Below are 12299 nucleotides of genomic sequence, written 5' to 3'. Positions count from 1 at the left end.
CACCAACACTGCACTTGCCTTTTTCAAGTTTATCTTCACAATGTATCTATATGTAATTACCCATTACCCATTCATTTAGCACACGCTTTTATCCAAAGTTCCAAGACAGACACAAAGAGGACAACAGTCTCTGGTCATGACCTACACTGATATCATATTAGTACAGAGGGAAAAAGTTCTACAGAGACTGCACTGAAAAGGTTGTACCTTCTCTGTTGGCCTGGAGGGTGGAGGCCTGACTCATATTGGAGGGAGCTTCATCCATCAGCACGTCTTCCTGTGATTCATCCTCACCACTTCGTCCAACTGAACAACACAACAGACATCTGTTATGGTTAACCCTTACTAAAGAACGCTGTTAGAGGGAAGAGGTTAGACTGACTAAAAAAAACAAAAGAAACCCAACCACAGAAACACTTAACTGATAAACAAAGAAATGAGATGAAACTTATATGCAAAACAAAGCAAGGGAAAAGTTCAAGACACTCCTTCGCATGACAAATCTGTCCTTATCTTTTGGTGGCCTTTTTTAGATCTGTGACTTAAACGGTCAGATCTGTAAACTACCCACCGATGATAGTGCTATTAACAGTCCCTGCATCTCTCTCCAGAAGTTCGTCAATCAAATCCACCAACTCATTCTCCACCTACGTGCGATTGCAAAAAAACACACACACACACACACACACAGACACACACACACACACAAACATATAAATACATACATACATATATATGCATACATGGCATTAATAAACAGAGTAACAATAGGTCACAAAACAAAAGAGCGTCTTATTAAGTCTTGCAGTGAATGTGATTGGTTTGTTATGTTGACTGTGTTAGTCTGTATGCAGGGAGAGACCTGTTTACCTGCATGGCCTGCGTGCTGAGGACCTCAGGCTGACCAGCGATGACCACCGTGTCACCCTCTGTCTCTCCATCCATCAAATCTCCGTCCGTCCCCTGGCCCCGATGCCTGCTCTCAACAGGCTCAGCCTCGCCTGCCTCCCCTGGAGACAAGACACACCATTACAAACATACATACACTCCTGGAAGGTGTGTGCACAGATAGGTCTTTGTTCTGGAGTCACAATGAAACGGTGCATTACCCTGGTCCTGTGTGCTGCTGTTACTGTCTCGGGTGGTGCCCACGGTGTCATGTTCCGTTTTGTTCTTGCTGGAACCTCCTTTGCCTCCGAATAGGCTGCTAGGCTGGTTGACTATGCGAGAGAGCGTCTCCAGAGGTTTCAGTGCAGCGTTCACCGTGTTTGCCATGTTGGGACTGTGGCCGGAAAAAAAAAGAAAGACAGACAAGAATCAGGCATCACAGCATGTTAAAGAACAGCCAGCAGAGACAATCAAATAAACAAAGGAACAAGCCAGGCCTGAGGAGGAGGCAGGGTGTGCCCCACAGAACTCAACTGTACCCTGAATAATATTTGTGTGTGTGTGCCCGCGTGTGTTTATGCATGTGCATGTGTCTGTGTGTGTGTGTGTGCAGTCGTACCTGGACAGGTCGAGGCTGTGGGGCACGCGGGCGAGGTCGTTGACCAGGCCCTTCTTGAGGAAGAGGCGGATAATGTTATTCATTCCGTTGTGCTGCGTCTTGGCTGTAGCGGTGCTGTAGAAGCTGGAGGTGGAAGGGCAGGACTCCATGATGGTGCTGATGATGCACATCACCGCCTGGAGCCTGAGGAGGTTAAAAAAAAAAAAAAAGAAAGAAAGGAGAGACTTCAGTCCGAACATTTGACAGGACAAAGAAACATGACTGTTTCTTTCATGATCTGGTTCATCACATCATGTAATCTACACCTCTATTTGCTCCTTATTTAACCATGCTAATTTTCCACACATCCAGGACTGGCGGAGGTCTTGTCTGTCATGTGACTCTGACTCACCGAGCGTGTTTCTCCGTGCCCTCTGCCATGGCCAGGGCCCGACTAAGGGCGGCCTTCACCTCGTTGACCAGGGCTACCTGGGCATCAGTGCCGGTGCCAGCTGCTGCCAGGCTGGCCAAGAAGAGGCGTGCTAGGGCGGGTGTGTCCTTGTCCTCCGAGTTCTGGGTGTGAGGCAGTAGGTGGTCCAATACGAAGGCCAACACACTGCAGTCCTGCACAGAGACATACAGATGTTGAGTCAAGACTAAAAAAAAAATCCTGACATCAGTCATTAAATAAGTGACATACTGTGTTTTTGGACCGAAGCAGAATATAATTTCATTAGATTAATGCCCAAGATACAATTTAACATTCCATGCGAAAAGCTGGAGTGAAATATTGAAATGAGAGTCTGCAGTACGTTTTTAAATAGAAGCAGATTTTTTTCTCTTTTTATATCTTCCCTTTCCAAAGTACATTCTCTAAAAGCACTTGACTCAAGATACCATTTATCTTTAATGACAGTGAGTGGACCAGAAGTGGAAGTAAGCCAGTCGAGACTGTAATAATCAATTTCAGCAGAAGTGGACAGGGGCCAGGAAGTGTGCTCTTGTCCAACCCACCTCTTTAATGAGCTCTGATTGGCCAGCCGTGTAGCAGTAGGAGGCGATGAGCGTGGCAATGCCCACGTAGGAGCGGACCAGCTCGGCCAGGAGACGCAGGATGGTGGAGGTGGGCATTAGGGGCTTGCTCGCCTTGGCTTTGGCCGCTCGGCTCTCCTCTGAGGTCGCTCCCCTCTCCCCCTCCTGCTCCTTCTTCTCCTCACGCATCTCCTCAGGCGTTGAAGCTGTGAGAGGATAACGGAGGGTTGTAATGATGACGAGGACGGGCAAGGGTGGGGGTGTGTGTGTGTGTGTGTGTGGAGGAGAGAGAGTGAGTGTGTGTGTGTGTGTGTGTGTCGTAAAGCCTTACCTTCTCCTTGGGGTGTACCAGACTGAGATGACTCAGCTACAGCGCCATCTGCAGCAAACACCTGAGTCTGAGGGAAAAAAAACACGCACACACACACACACACACACACACACACACACAAACAGTCAATGATGAGAACCATAAACACCCATCCACTTTACAAAGAGCAAACAATCGTTCAGGCTGTATTCTTCAAGCATCCTCACTCATCAAACATCCTGAAAACAAAGAGACACGCAAACCGCACATTCCTTCTGTATAAGAAAATTAACACACACCTACAAACACACACTCACATTCACCCACGTGCTAAACCTCTATCACTCACGTTGATGTGAAAAGCAGACTGCGAGTCAAAGTCGCTGCCCTGTCGCGTGAGTCTGTACTGCTGGTACACGTCATCCCCGACATCCTGCAGGATCTGACACAGGTCCTGACCCCCAGGCACCGTCACCACCCTCTCCTCTCCTCTCTCTGCTGGCAGAACGTCAACAGACAGAGAGAGTGAGGGAGAGAGAGAGAGAGCCAGAGAGAAAAAAAGGGAGGAGGATGGAGATAGAGTTAGATATGAGCACAGAGTTGCAGTGCTGCCAAAACGCAGCCCAGGAGAATAGAGTGTATATTTCTCCCTCAGTGTTGGTCTTACCTTCCTCAGGAGCATGGTACGCTGCCAGAGCATTGAGCATATCGTAGATGACTTCTTTAATGGTGTCTGGGATGGGGGGCAATGGAGACAACTTCAGTGGGGTGGTTTTCACCAGCTGTACTGCGTTGGGTCCTTTGATTCTCAGGTTTTCAAATTCGTCGTCGGAGGCTGAAAAAAAATGAGCAGAGGCGGTCACCAGAGTGCAATGTAATATGGACATGACATCACGTTTCAGCTGTTTCTCTGTCTACAGTCATACACTTAACTGCATTATACTTAGGTTTGACATGGTCTGCAGACATGTGCAGACGTATTTGTTCTTGGCTTTGTTGAGACTGGATGGGTCTTTGACTCCTCACAGAGAGAAGACAAACTCACCAGTCCCAGCACCCCTGGGCGCGGGCAGGGCAATGCGCACGCAGCTGGTGGCCACGTCTGTAAAACACTCCGGGTTGCGGCAGGCGGCCGGGCCGAGCACACGCAGGATGTAGTTGATCTCCCGTGAGCCAAGACTTCCAGACACCACACCTGAGGTGGTGCTACCTGCTCCACTGGTCACAGCAGACCTCACCACCTGAGAAAGTGAGAGAGAGAGAGAGAGAGAGAAAAAGAGAGAGAGAGAGAGAGAGAGAGAGAGAGAGAGAAAGACGGGTTCGGTGGTGAGTTTGAGTGGACAAACATTCCATTCTCATTCCATTCTCAGCAAGACCAGAGCACCCCCCCCCCCCCAAAAAAAAACCCTGAAGTGCTGAAAGAATGTTCAGGCTGCCGGTACCTTCTCCATGGTGTGGCGCAGGGTGGCAGGGTCCTCGATGATGTGGCGAAAGAGGAGGGTGACAAGCGGCGTGAAGCCGTTGAAGCCAGAGCTCTGGGTGAGGCCCAGGATCATGCGGGTGCTCTTGAGCTCGGCGAACATCATGGCGTAGTGGTGGTTCCTCGTGAGACGCAGGCAGAGACGCAGTGTGGCGTGCAGCGTGTCCGGATCCACGGGAACGCTGATCATGCTGACGCAGGCGCGGATCAGCACCGTGGTCATCTCCTCCGTCAGGCCCTGCACCACGATGCCACCGGACGACGAAGGGTCCTGAGAGGCCGAGGGAGGCGCCGGGGCGGCGCCAGACGTCTCCTTCTGCTCCGTCTCGTCTTTAGGGGGAGCCATTTCCACGGCAACAGAGCCAGACTCTGAGGAGGAGAAAAGGGAGGACAAAGAGTGAGTGAGTTTCTATCAGCAGACGAAGAGACAAAGACAAAGAAAGGAAACACAAAAGAAATGAAAATATATGGGCCAAAAATATGTACTTCTTGTGCTATATACTACAGTACACTGTGCTACAGACATGTTTAAAAACCATACACCACAGCTGGCTGAGAGACTGAAAGCTGTTTCCACTAAGACCACTTTATGTTCTCCTTTGATTTATCATGTTATCTGCTGCTAAGAGATCATCTGTATTGCATTTTATTCCACATGTGCTCTGCATAGTTTTATAATTATTGTCCTTTGCTGAGAAACATAAGGCAAATGTCCACTGAGACAAACGAATCTAATTAAAAACCACTCTGTCACAACATGCCAATAAAACAGAATTTTCAGCCAGCGCAAGCCAAAACCAAAAATGCATGCTTGTCTCCTGTGTCAGCTATCCAGAGAGCAGTGGGTCCACTGAGAGTTAAGCCATGTTTACCGGTGTCTGTGTGGGACTCGTCAGTCTTGGCTCTCTGCTCCCTGTCTGCCTCCTCTCTCTCAGCGTCAGTCACGCTGCCTGTCTTAGAGGGCTTGGCCACTCGGGGCACTCTCTGCAACGTCAGCATCACAGGCCGCCTGTTCCCCGTCTCCTCGTTCACCTGCAGGGAGAGAGAGAGCGAGAGAGAGAGAGAGAGAGAAGGAAGGAAAGACGCAGCCAGACTTAGAAACAAGGAGAAGAGGAGGGCTCTGCTTATCTAACCACTGCAGCACTGTCAAAACATTAAATACCGCAATATATATATTAAATACCTCAATATATATACAGTTATGTGTCTGTGTATGTGTGCATGTGTAAAAAATAACTAACTAACAATATATGTATATATATATATATATATATATATATATATATATATATACACACACACACACACACACACACACACCCTATACATACACACCCATACCTATATATACATATGTGTGTGTGTGTGTGTGTGTGTGTATGTATACACATATATACATTCACACACACACAATTTTTTTTTACTATTAATTAATATTTACTAATTATGAGAGACCAAACAGGAAATATATAAAGCTGAATGTATAAATACAATTCCCGAATACATAAATATAATTCTTGAATATATAAATGTAACTCCTGAATACATAAAAGTTATATTCAGGCTTGTCACAAGACTAATTTTTTATTTTTAAATAATTCCATTTTTTTTCTTCATAGGCTACTGAGTGAGCAAAACAAGTTTACAGTAAAATTTTACTGACACTAATCAAAGATAATCAAACAAAAACATTAAATAATTTAAATTTGAATGAGGCAATATTTTGGACTTCATTATGGGGTCCTTATTTTCTTCATATTTGGACCTTTCAAGTAGGGGAGCCAAATTTCACAGGGAGCTGGTGAAGAGATGGCCCAAAGAGCTAGAGAAATAGTAAAGAATCTCTTTTCTAGATGGACCAAACTTCTCTAACTGTGGTAATGAAACAGCTACGCAAATAAAATGGTGGTGGTGCCAACTGATCATGTGACTGATTTAGGACCTCAACATGACACCCAGAGATCTTCATCAGACTAAAGTTCTATATTTATACCTTTAGGTTTATATTTATATACTTGGGAATTATAATTAGATTTTCATGAATTATATTTATATATTTAAAATGACATGATTTTATAGTATATATATATATATATATATATATACATACATACACACACACACACACACACACACGACATATTCACACTGATATGTTAAGTCGTTGTTGGGCTCATGTTGACTTGTGAGTCTTACCTGTACCATGGTGTTGAACTGGACGGTGTACCTCCTGCGGCCGGCGGTAAAGCGGACACTGGTCTCTCCTGCCCTCCAGGCTGAGTCGATGGTGCTGTTGTTACTGGCGCTGTAGCTGCACCAGCGGCCTGAGCGATCGTCAAACCAGCGCCAATTATTTCCATTGGGCTGTAGGTACTGCCACAGGTAGAGGACAAGAACCACCATTTTACCTCTCTCTGTTTCGCATGCACACTCACACACACACAGTTCCATATACAGGACTCATAATCACATTCTGATGTTTCACAATGCATTTTCAACTTGTCTGAGCAAACAAATCAACATGTATGTCTCACAGTTCATGTGACAGACATTACTGAAACAGTCAAATGTCTATAGGAAGGTGACCGATACAGACCTTGTTCATCTGGGCTCGTCGTTTGGATGAAACAGCCATTTTTTCATAGAAGTCTATGATCAGAAGCACTGGGGTGATCCATCTACATTGAGTGAATGAAAACAGTCAAGAGCACATCCTCAGCCCAATAAGACATAGTACAAGCCCAGGGACCATGAAGACACAGTAAAAAAAACCCCACTGATATGATACATTAACACGTCTTTGGTTGTTTGTTAAGTAGGTACATCAATATCAAAAGTGCTAGCATCAGCCGAGCAGAACCTCAGGGAAAAAAGCTTGAGAAGTTGAGAAATAGTTTTGGGCAATCAGTCATATGCAGACACACACTAGACAGAGTCTGTGGCCACTCACTTGGGCGTCTGGATGTCTTTCTGCTCTTTGGCAGCCTGCAGACAGGGCTGCACCACTTCCAGGAGCTTAATCAACACCGTCAGGACCCCGCTGCTCTCCACTACCCGCGCACACGACAGCTTCAGCTCCTAAAACACACACACACATACACACAAATTCAGCCAATGAACCCCAGCATGTGAAGTTCAGTGTGAACACATATGACAGCTGTGTGGAAACGCTTGAACGAAAAGAGTGTGTGTATGTGTCTATGTGTGTTTATGTGACCGTGCAGAAGTGTGTGAGTGTGCGTGTGTTTGCATTAATGTAGATGTGTGTGTAGATGTTTGTGTACCTCAAAGAGCAGTGTTAGCAGCAGGATGCGGGTTGCCAGGTTGGAGGCCTGGGGCAGGGTTGCCATCTGTCTGGTCCACTCAGACACAGTCTTAGTGTCACTGGTGGTGAGTGGAACCGCAGCTTTAATCAACACGTCCGCCGCCTCCCACACCTGCAAAACACACACACACACACACACAAACACACACAGAGCCTGTGAGCAAGGACATTAACAGCAAACTCCTGACAGTGGTGGCATAATAAATATAACACATTTTTTATTGCAATTCTTTCACTTCGACTGTAAGACTAACAAAACAGTATGGGACTACTGTTTAAGACATTAAATGCTAAAGCTTTGATACAGCAGAGTTTGAAGAGAGTTGTTTTTTTGCAATAGATGTGTGGTGGAAGTTTGAGTGTGCTGTCGCAGAGTTGTTTCAGTACTGACCTGGTTGACGACCTGTCTGAGGATGAGGTCTCTGTACTCCGGGCCGTTTCTCTTGATGGCTGTCATTAGGAGGTCGCAGAGTCTGTACACTGTGTCTGGTAGCTCGTCCAGCAGATGGAAACAGCCTGGAAGCATGGTGTCAGTGAAGGCATGCAGCTCGGTACTGTCCAAAGGCTCGGCTTCTAAGAACCGCTCCAAGCAACGAGCCTCCTCCTCCTCTGCCCGCTCCCTCGCTCTCCTCTCCTCCTCCTCACGCCTGCGGGCTGCCTCCTGGGTACGCAAAACAGGCAGCAGCCAAATATTGTAATTATTCCTCACAAACCCACGTAAAGGTTCAACGTTTAGAAGCCGTGTTACAAACTCCTTCAGTGCTTTAAGTGTGAGACATTTATGATAATGTGATAACTCTCTGAGGTAAAGTCTGGGTGAGAAGAAAATGTAAGTGAAAGGGGAGAGTGTGCCATGTGTGTGCGCTGGTGCATGTGTGTACAGGAGCACACACACGTGACTACTCACCTCAGGTGAGTCAGAGCGCTGTTCCATGCTGACTTCCTGTCCCAGAGACATAGCAATGGCTCTCATCATCTGGTCTTCTTCAGACATGGTGAATTCCTAAAGAACAAAGCTTACTGTAATAACTTCTGCATACTCTCTCTATAAACTACTACAGACATACCAAAATACACTTTTCACCTATCACTGGGCATAACCCTGTCTGTGAATTTGAGTGTGGTGAGGGGATTAAGCCCGTATGCCAGGTTGAGTTCTTACCCTGACGGCTGCACTGAGGAGTGGGGGTGGGTGAGTGAGCAGATACTCTGTGGCCTGTTCCATGGTGCTGGTGTTGAGCAGGGCTTCCATAGCATGCTCTCTGGAGAAGCCCATGTCCATCAGCTGAACCGACGGCAGAAAAACACAAAAACGAGGGTAAAACATAAGGAAACGTAACACAGTCCTAAGGCACTGGAAACAGAGCTGAAGGGTTGAAAATAACGAACAGGTCCAGCAGTGGCGCGCGCGCGTGTGTGTGTGTGTGTGTGTGTGTGTGTGTCTGGTCCGTTACCTGAGTGAGCTGGGCCTGGTTGACCTGTGGCTCTCTGCGGGGGGTGGAGCTGCTCCCGTCCTCTCCGGATCCTCCGGTCCCTGCGCCGGCCGTACCCGCCCCCGACGCTCCCTCGCCCACCGCTCCTCCCGTGCCAGGAGCTCCGCTGGTTCCTCCCGGGCCAGAGGAGCTGCCCTCGTCGTCAGGGCGTGCGGAGCCCTCTCTCTCTTTGGCCAGGCGTTCCTGGATGATGGGCTCTCCGCGCAGGATGTGACACAGGATGGCGAGCATGGATTCGGCCATCCGTCCTCCGTACACCTTCAGCGGTTTCCGGTTCCACAGGCTGCGGATGCAGTTAAAAGCAGCCTGGAGGGGGGAACGGGGGGGAACGCATAGCGTTAAATGTTTCATAAGTAAACCTTTCATTATTTATGTTGCTGGGATAGAACAGGATGTTTTTTTTGGTTTTATAATAATCATCTGTAGAAGTCAAAAAACAAGGCTCAGCCTGTGTCCTTGCCTTCTGTGTGACGATGAGGAAGCGAAGGGCACTGAACTGAGGGGTGGTGGGCGTAGCCCCGGGCACTTTGGCAGGGAGGGAGTGAGGCGAGTCCAGCACCGTGCTGGGGTTCACCATCTTCTCCACCAGCATGAGCCAGGCGTCCAGAAACTCCCCCGTACCGTCAGGCAGGTCAGAGTGCTCCAGCCCCTCTGAAACTGGCACCTTGCCCCCCATGGACAGGGCCCAGTTAAAGGTCCTGAACAGCAGAGAGAGAGAGAGGGAAGATGAGAATGCCTTGTGGTAGTCAAAGAGAGGTATCACTGCTCATCTGGGTGTGTCTTTGGTCTGTCATTTCTTTCCACTCACTCAAACAGAGCGTCGTGTCCACCAGAGCAGAAGAACTTCTGCAGCATGAGGTGGTAAGGGTATTTTCTCTCATCAAACAGCATGGGAGAGGTGAAACCCACAGAGCAAATGAAGAACGTCAGCCTAAAGAGAGACAGAGAGCGAGAGCGAAAGAGAGAGAGAGAGAGAGAGAACGAGAGCGAGAGCGAGGAAGAGACAGCGAGAGAGCGAGAGAAAGAGGGAGGGAGAGAGAGACAAGACAGTTCAGACAGCAGTCAGGCAACTCCCACATAGCAGTTCTAGTCTCACTACGACTCTGGAGGAGGTGGAGGTGATGGTAGCGGTGGTGGGTGTGTCTACCTGAAGCGTGGGGTTGGCGTGTAGGGGGGTGGCTGCCAGCTCAGGCCTTTAGTCAGGAGTTTGGTGAGTGAGGACGCGGTGGCACGGGCGGCTGGCGTGGGGGCAGTGCCCGTGCTGGTGGTGTGATGAGAGCGTCGGAGCCGGACGGGTGAACCCACACAGAGCTTCACCAGCAGCCCAAAGAGCTCGGCCAGAGCCCGGCCCAGACGAGACGACGCTGCGGACCAGAGGCAGTACGGCTCAGAGAGAATGTGTCACACAGTCACTGTCTCCCCACATATCATTTAATCAGCAATGGCTACCAATTAGCCATCATCATTAATATTTTAATCTTCGTGTGCTAACAAGCTGTTGATGAAAAGGACAAAACACAGAGGAATATGCCGATACAAACACTAATGCCTTCGACGCAGATCAAATTTAGATTACACAAGAGCAGAGACTGGAATTGTTGAAGTCATGCTGACACACACCAGAGAGCAGAGGTTTGATCTGCTTGATGCGTGTTGCCATGGCAGGGGTGAGTTTGGACTTGGTTTTGGGGTCCGTGGCGGTGGGTTCATCCGTCTCCATGGGAGCGAGAGTGTCTCCGTCCAATCCCATACCCTCCAGCAGACCTTGGGCTGAGGGATCCAGAGTCTCTGTTTCTGCTACAGGAGAGAGAGAGAGAGAGAGAGAGAAAGAGAGAAAATACAATAAAACAGCTTCCAGCTACACACTCGACAGCTTATTAAAAGGCTCTAGGAAATGAAGTCATTACTGGAAGCAGTGACAGGGCAGGTCTCTGATTCAATTTGAAGGAAACAAAGCGGAAAATCTTGACAATTACTTAACGGACTTAAACTGGGAGAGAACTGCAGTACCATTGGAAGACAGACACCATAGCTGCGTGAGTGTGTGTGTGGGTTTTTTTGTTTTTTTTACCAGTTCTTCTGGCTCCGCTAGCAGCTGTGCTGGTGGACGGTTTTTCCTCCTTAGGCACCAGTTTCTGCATGTCGGCCTGGCCAAACTCACAGCCAGGAGGCAGACTGCAGCGCAGACACAAAAACATATTGTACAGATGGAACAGATAACACGGCTCCAGCAAACACGAAACAGACTCAGCCTGGCCCGGGAACACTGCTAGCACTCAGGGCTATAGTGACGGTCAAACAGGAGACGGGCCAGACAAAAGGCTCTGTAACAGGTACTGCAACTGTATGCTAAGGGTAAAAAAACAAGACAAAACAGACAGACTGAGCATGTAATGTGAGTAAACTGCTGACCTGTTGGGTGTGCAGAGGGATAGTAAGACGGTGCTTTCCCACACCAGAGAGCAGTAGAGCTGACTCAGCTTGTTCAGCACACTTAGACCCAGCTGGGAGCCCCACTGGTTCACTGAGATAGCCCGGATCTCGCTCTGAGAGAGAGAGAGAACGCCTTATAATGTAAAAGTCAACATGAGATCAACCACACTGACACATTCACTTCAACTCTATCAACACATTTGTATGGAAAAATAATGACTCGCTCTCTCTCAACCTACATCTCCAACACAACGAATAGGTCTTTTTTTTTTTTTCTTTAAGATATCAGTGTAATGTTTCCGGAGGTGCCTCACCTGTCCGACTCTGCAGGTGTGGACGAACATGAGGATGTAGGCGTGTGCAGCGGTGAGGGCGTGCAGCAGGGGCGTGGCGCGGGCAGACAGGGTGGCGTCCGTGACGTGGCCGGCGTTGGCCAGCTCTCTCAGCAGCACGGAGCCTCCTGGCACTTCGATGGGTCTGTGCAAAGGCTCCAGAGCCGAGAGAATGCTGTCTAACTGACACAGGCCCTCCTGCAGTACCTTCGGCTCATGGGATAAAGTCTACCAGGAGAACAAAGAGGAGGTTCAGACATTTTTTCACTTCATTTTACGATATTTAAAAACAACAACAACAACAGAAAACAGGTTTTGGCAGGATAGAGCTGAATTCACTGCTTATACATGGAATGTCTCTGACTTTATGAAAGTTATATAATAAAAGCTGGAAAGGTGATGATATCT

General features: G+C 48.1%; 1 protein-coding gene across 4 annotated transcripts in view; it reads right to left on the bottom strand.

Moving 5' to 3' along the window:
* Window positions 1-12299, bottom strand: part of huwe1 (HECT, UBA and WWE domain containing E3 ubiquitin protein ligase 1) — a 37781-nt gene that overhangs the window by 14650 nt on the left and 10832 nt on the right. For all 4 annotated transcript variants that reach the window (XM_030770023.1, XM_030770027.1, XM_030770025.1 and 1 more), the window contains exons 25-52: window positions 11874-12119; window positions 11539-11672; window positions 11198-11301; window positions 10747-10923; window positions 10274-10490; window positions 9935-10057; window positions 9587-9824; window positions 9088-9432; window positions 8796-8918; window positions 8541-8636; window positions 8025-8294; window positions 7593-7745; window positions 7259-7386; window positions 6905-6986; window positions 6505-6681; window positions 5181-5340; window positions 4271-4677; window positions 3874-4069; window positions 3496-3663; window positions 3178-3326; window positions 2850-2916; window positions 2501-2724; window positions 1899-2110; window positions 1508-1690; window positions 1110-1282; window positions 871-1010; window positions 572-647; window positions 208-306 (exon numbers count right to left, since the gene is read on the bottom strand). In XM_030770023.1, coding sequence (XP_030625883.1) covers window positions 208-306; window positions 572-647; window positions 871-1010; window positions 1110-1282; window positions 1508-1690; window positions 1899-2110; window positions 2501-2724; window positions 2850-2916; window positions 3178-3326; window positions 3496-3663; window positions 3874-4069; window positions 4271-4677; window positions 5181-5340; window positions 6505-6681; window positions 6905-6986; window positions 7259-7386; window positions 7593-7745; window positions 8025-8294; window positions 8541-8636; window positions 8796-8918; window positions 9088-9432; window positions 9587-9824; window positions 9935-10057; window positions 10274-10490; window positions 10747-10923; window positions 11198-11301; window positions 11539-11672; window positions 11874-12119 — 4867 coding nt within the window. The remainder of the gene's footprint in view (window positions 1-207; window positions 307-571; window positions 648-870; window positions 1011-1109; window positions 1283-1507; window positions 1691-1898; window positions 2111-2500; window positions 2725-2849; window positions 2917-3177; window positions 3327-3495; window positions 3664-3873; window positions 4070-4270; window positions 4678-5180; window positions 5341-6504; window positions 6682-6904; window positions 6987-7258; window positions 7387-7592; window positions 7746-8024; window positions 8295-8540; window positions 8637-8795; window positions 8919-9087; window positions 9433-9586; window positions 9825-9934; window positions 10058-10273; window positions 10491-10746; window positions 10924-11197; window positions 11302-11538; window positions 11673-11873; window positions 12120-12299) is intronic.

The sequence above is a fragment of the Chanos chanos genome, chromosome 3, assembly GCF_902362185.1.
Source record: "Chanos chanos chromosome 3, fChaCha1.1, whole genome shotgun sequence".
Lineage (NCBI taxonomy): Eukaryota > Metazoa > Chordata > Actinopteri > Gonorynchiformes > Chanidae > Chanos > Chanos chanos.
The sequence above is the reverse complement of the archived record's forward strand: the minus strand, read 5'-3'. Positions and strand labels throughout refer to the sequence as shown.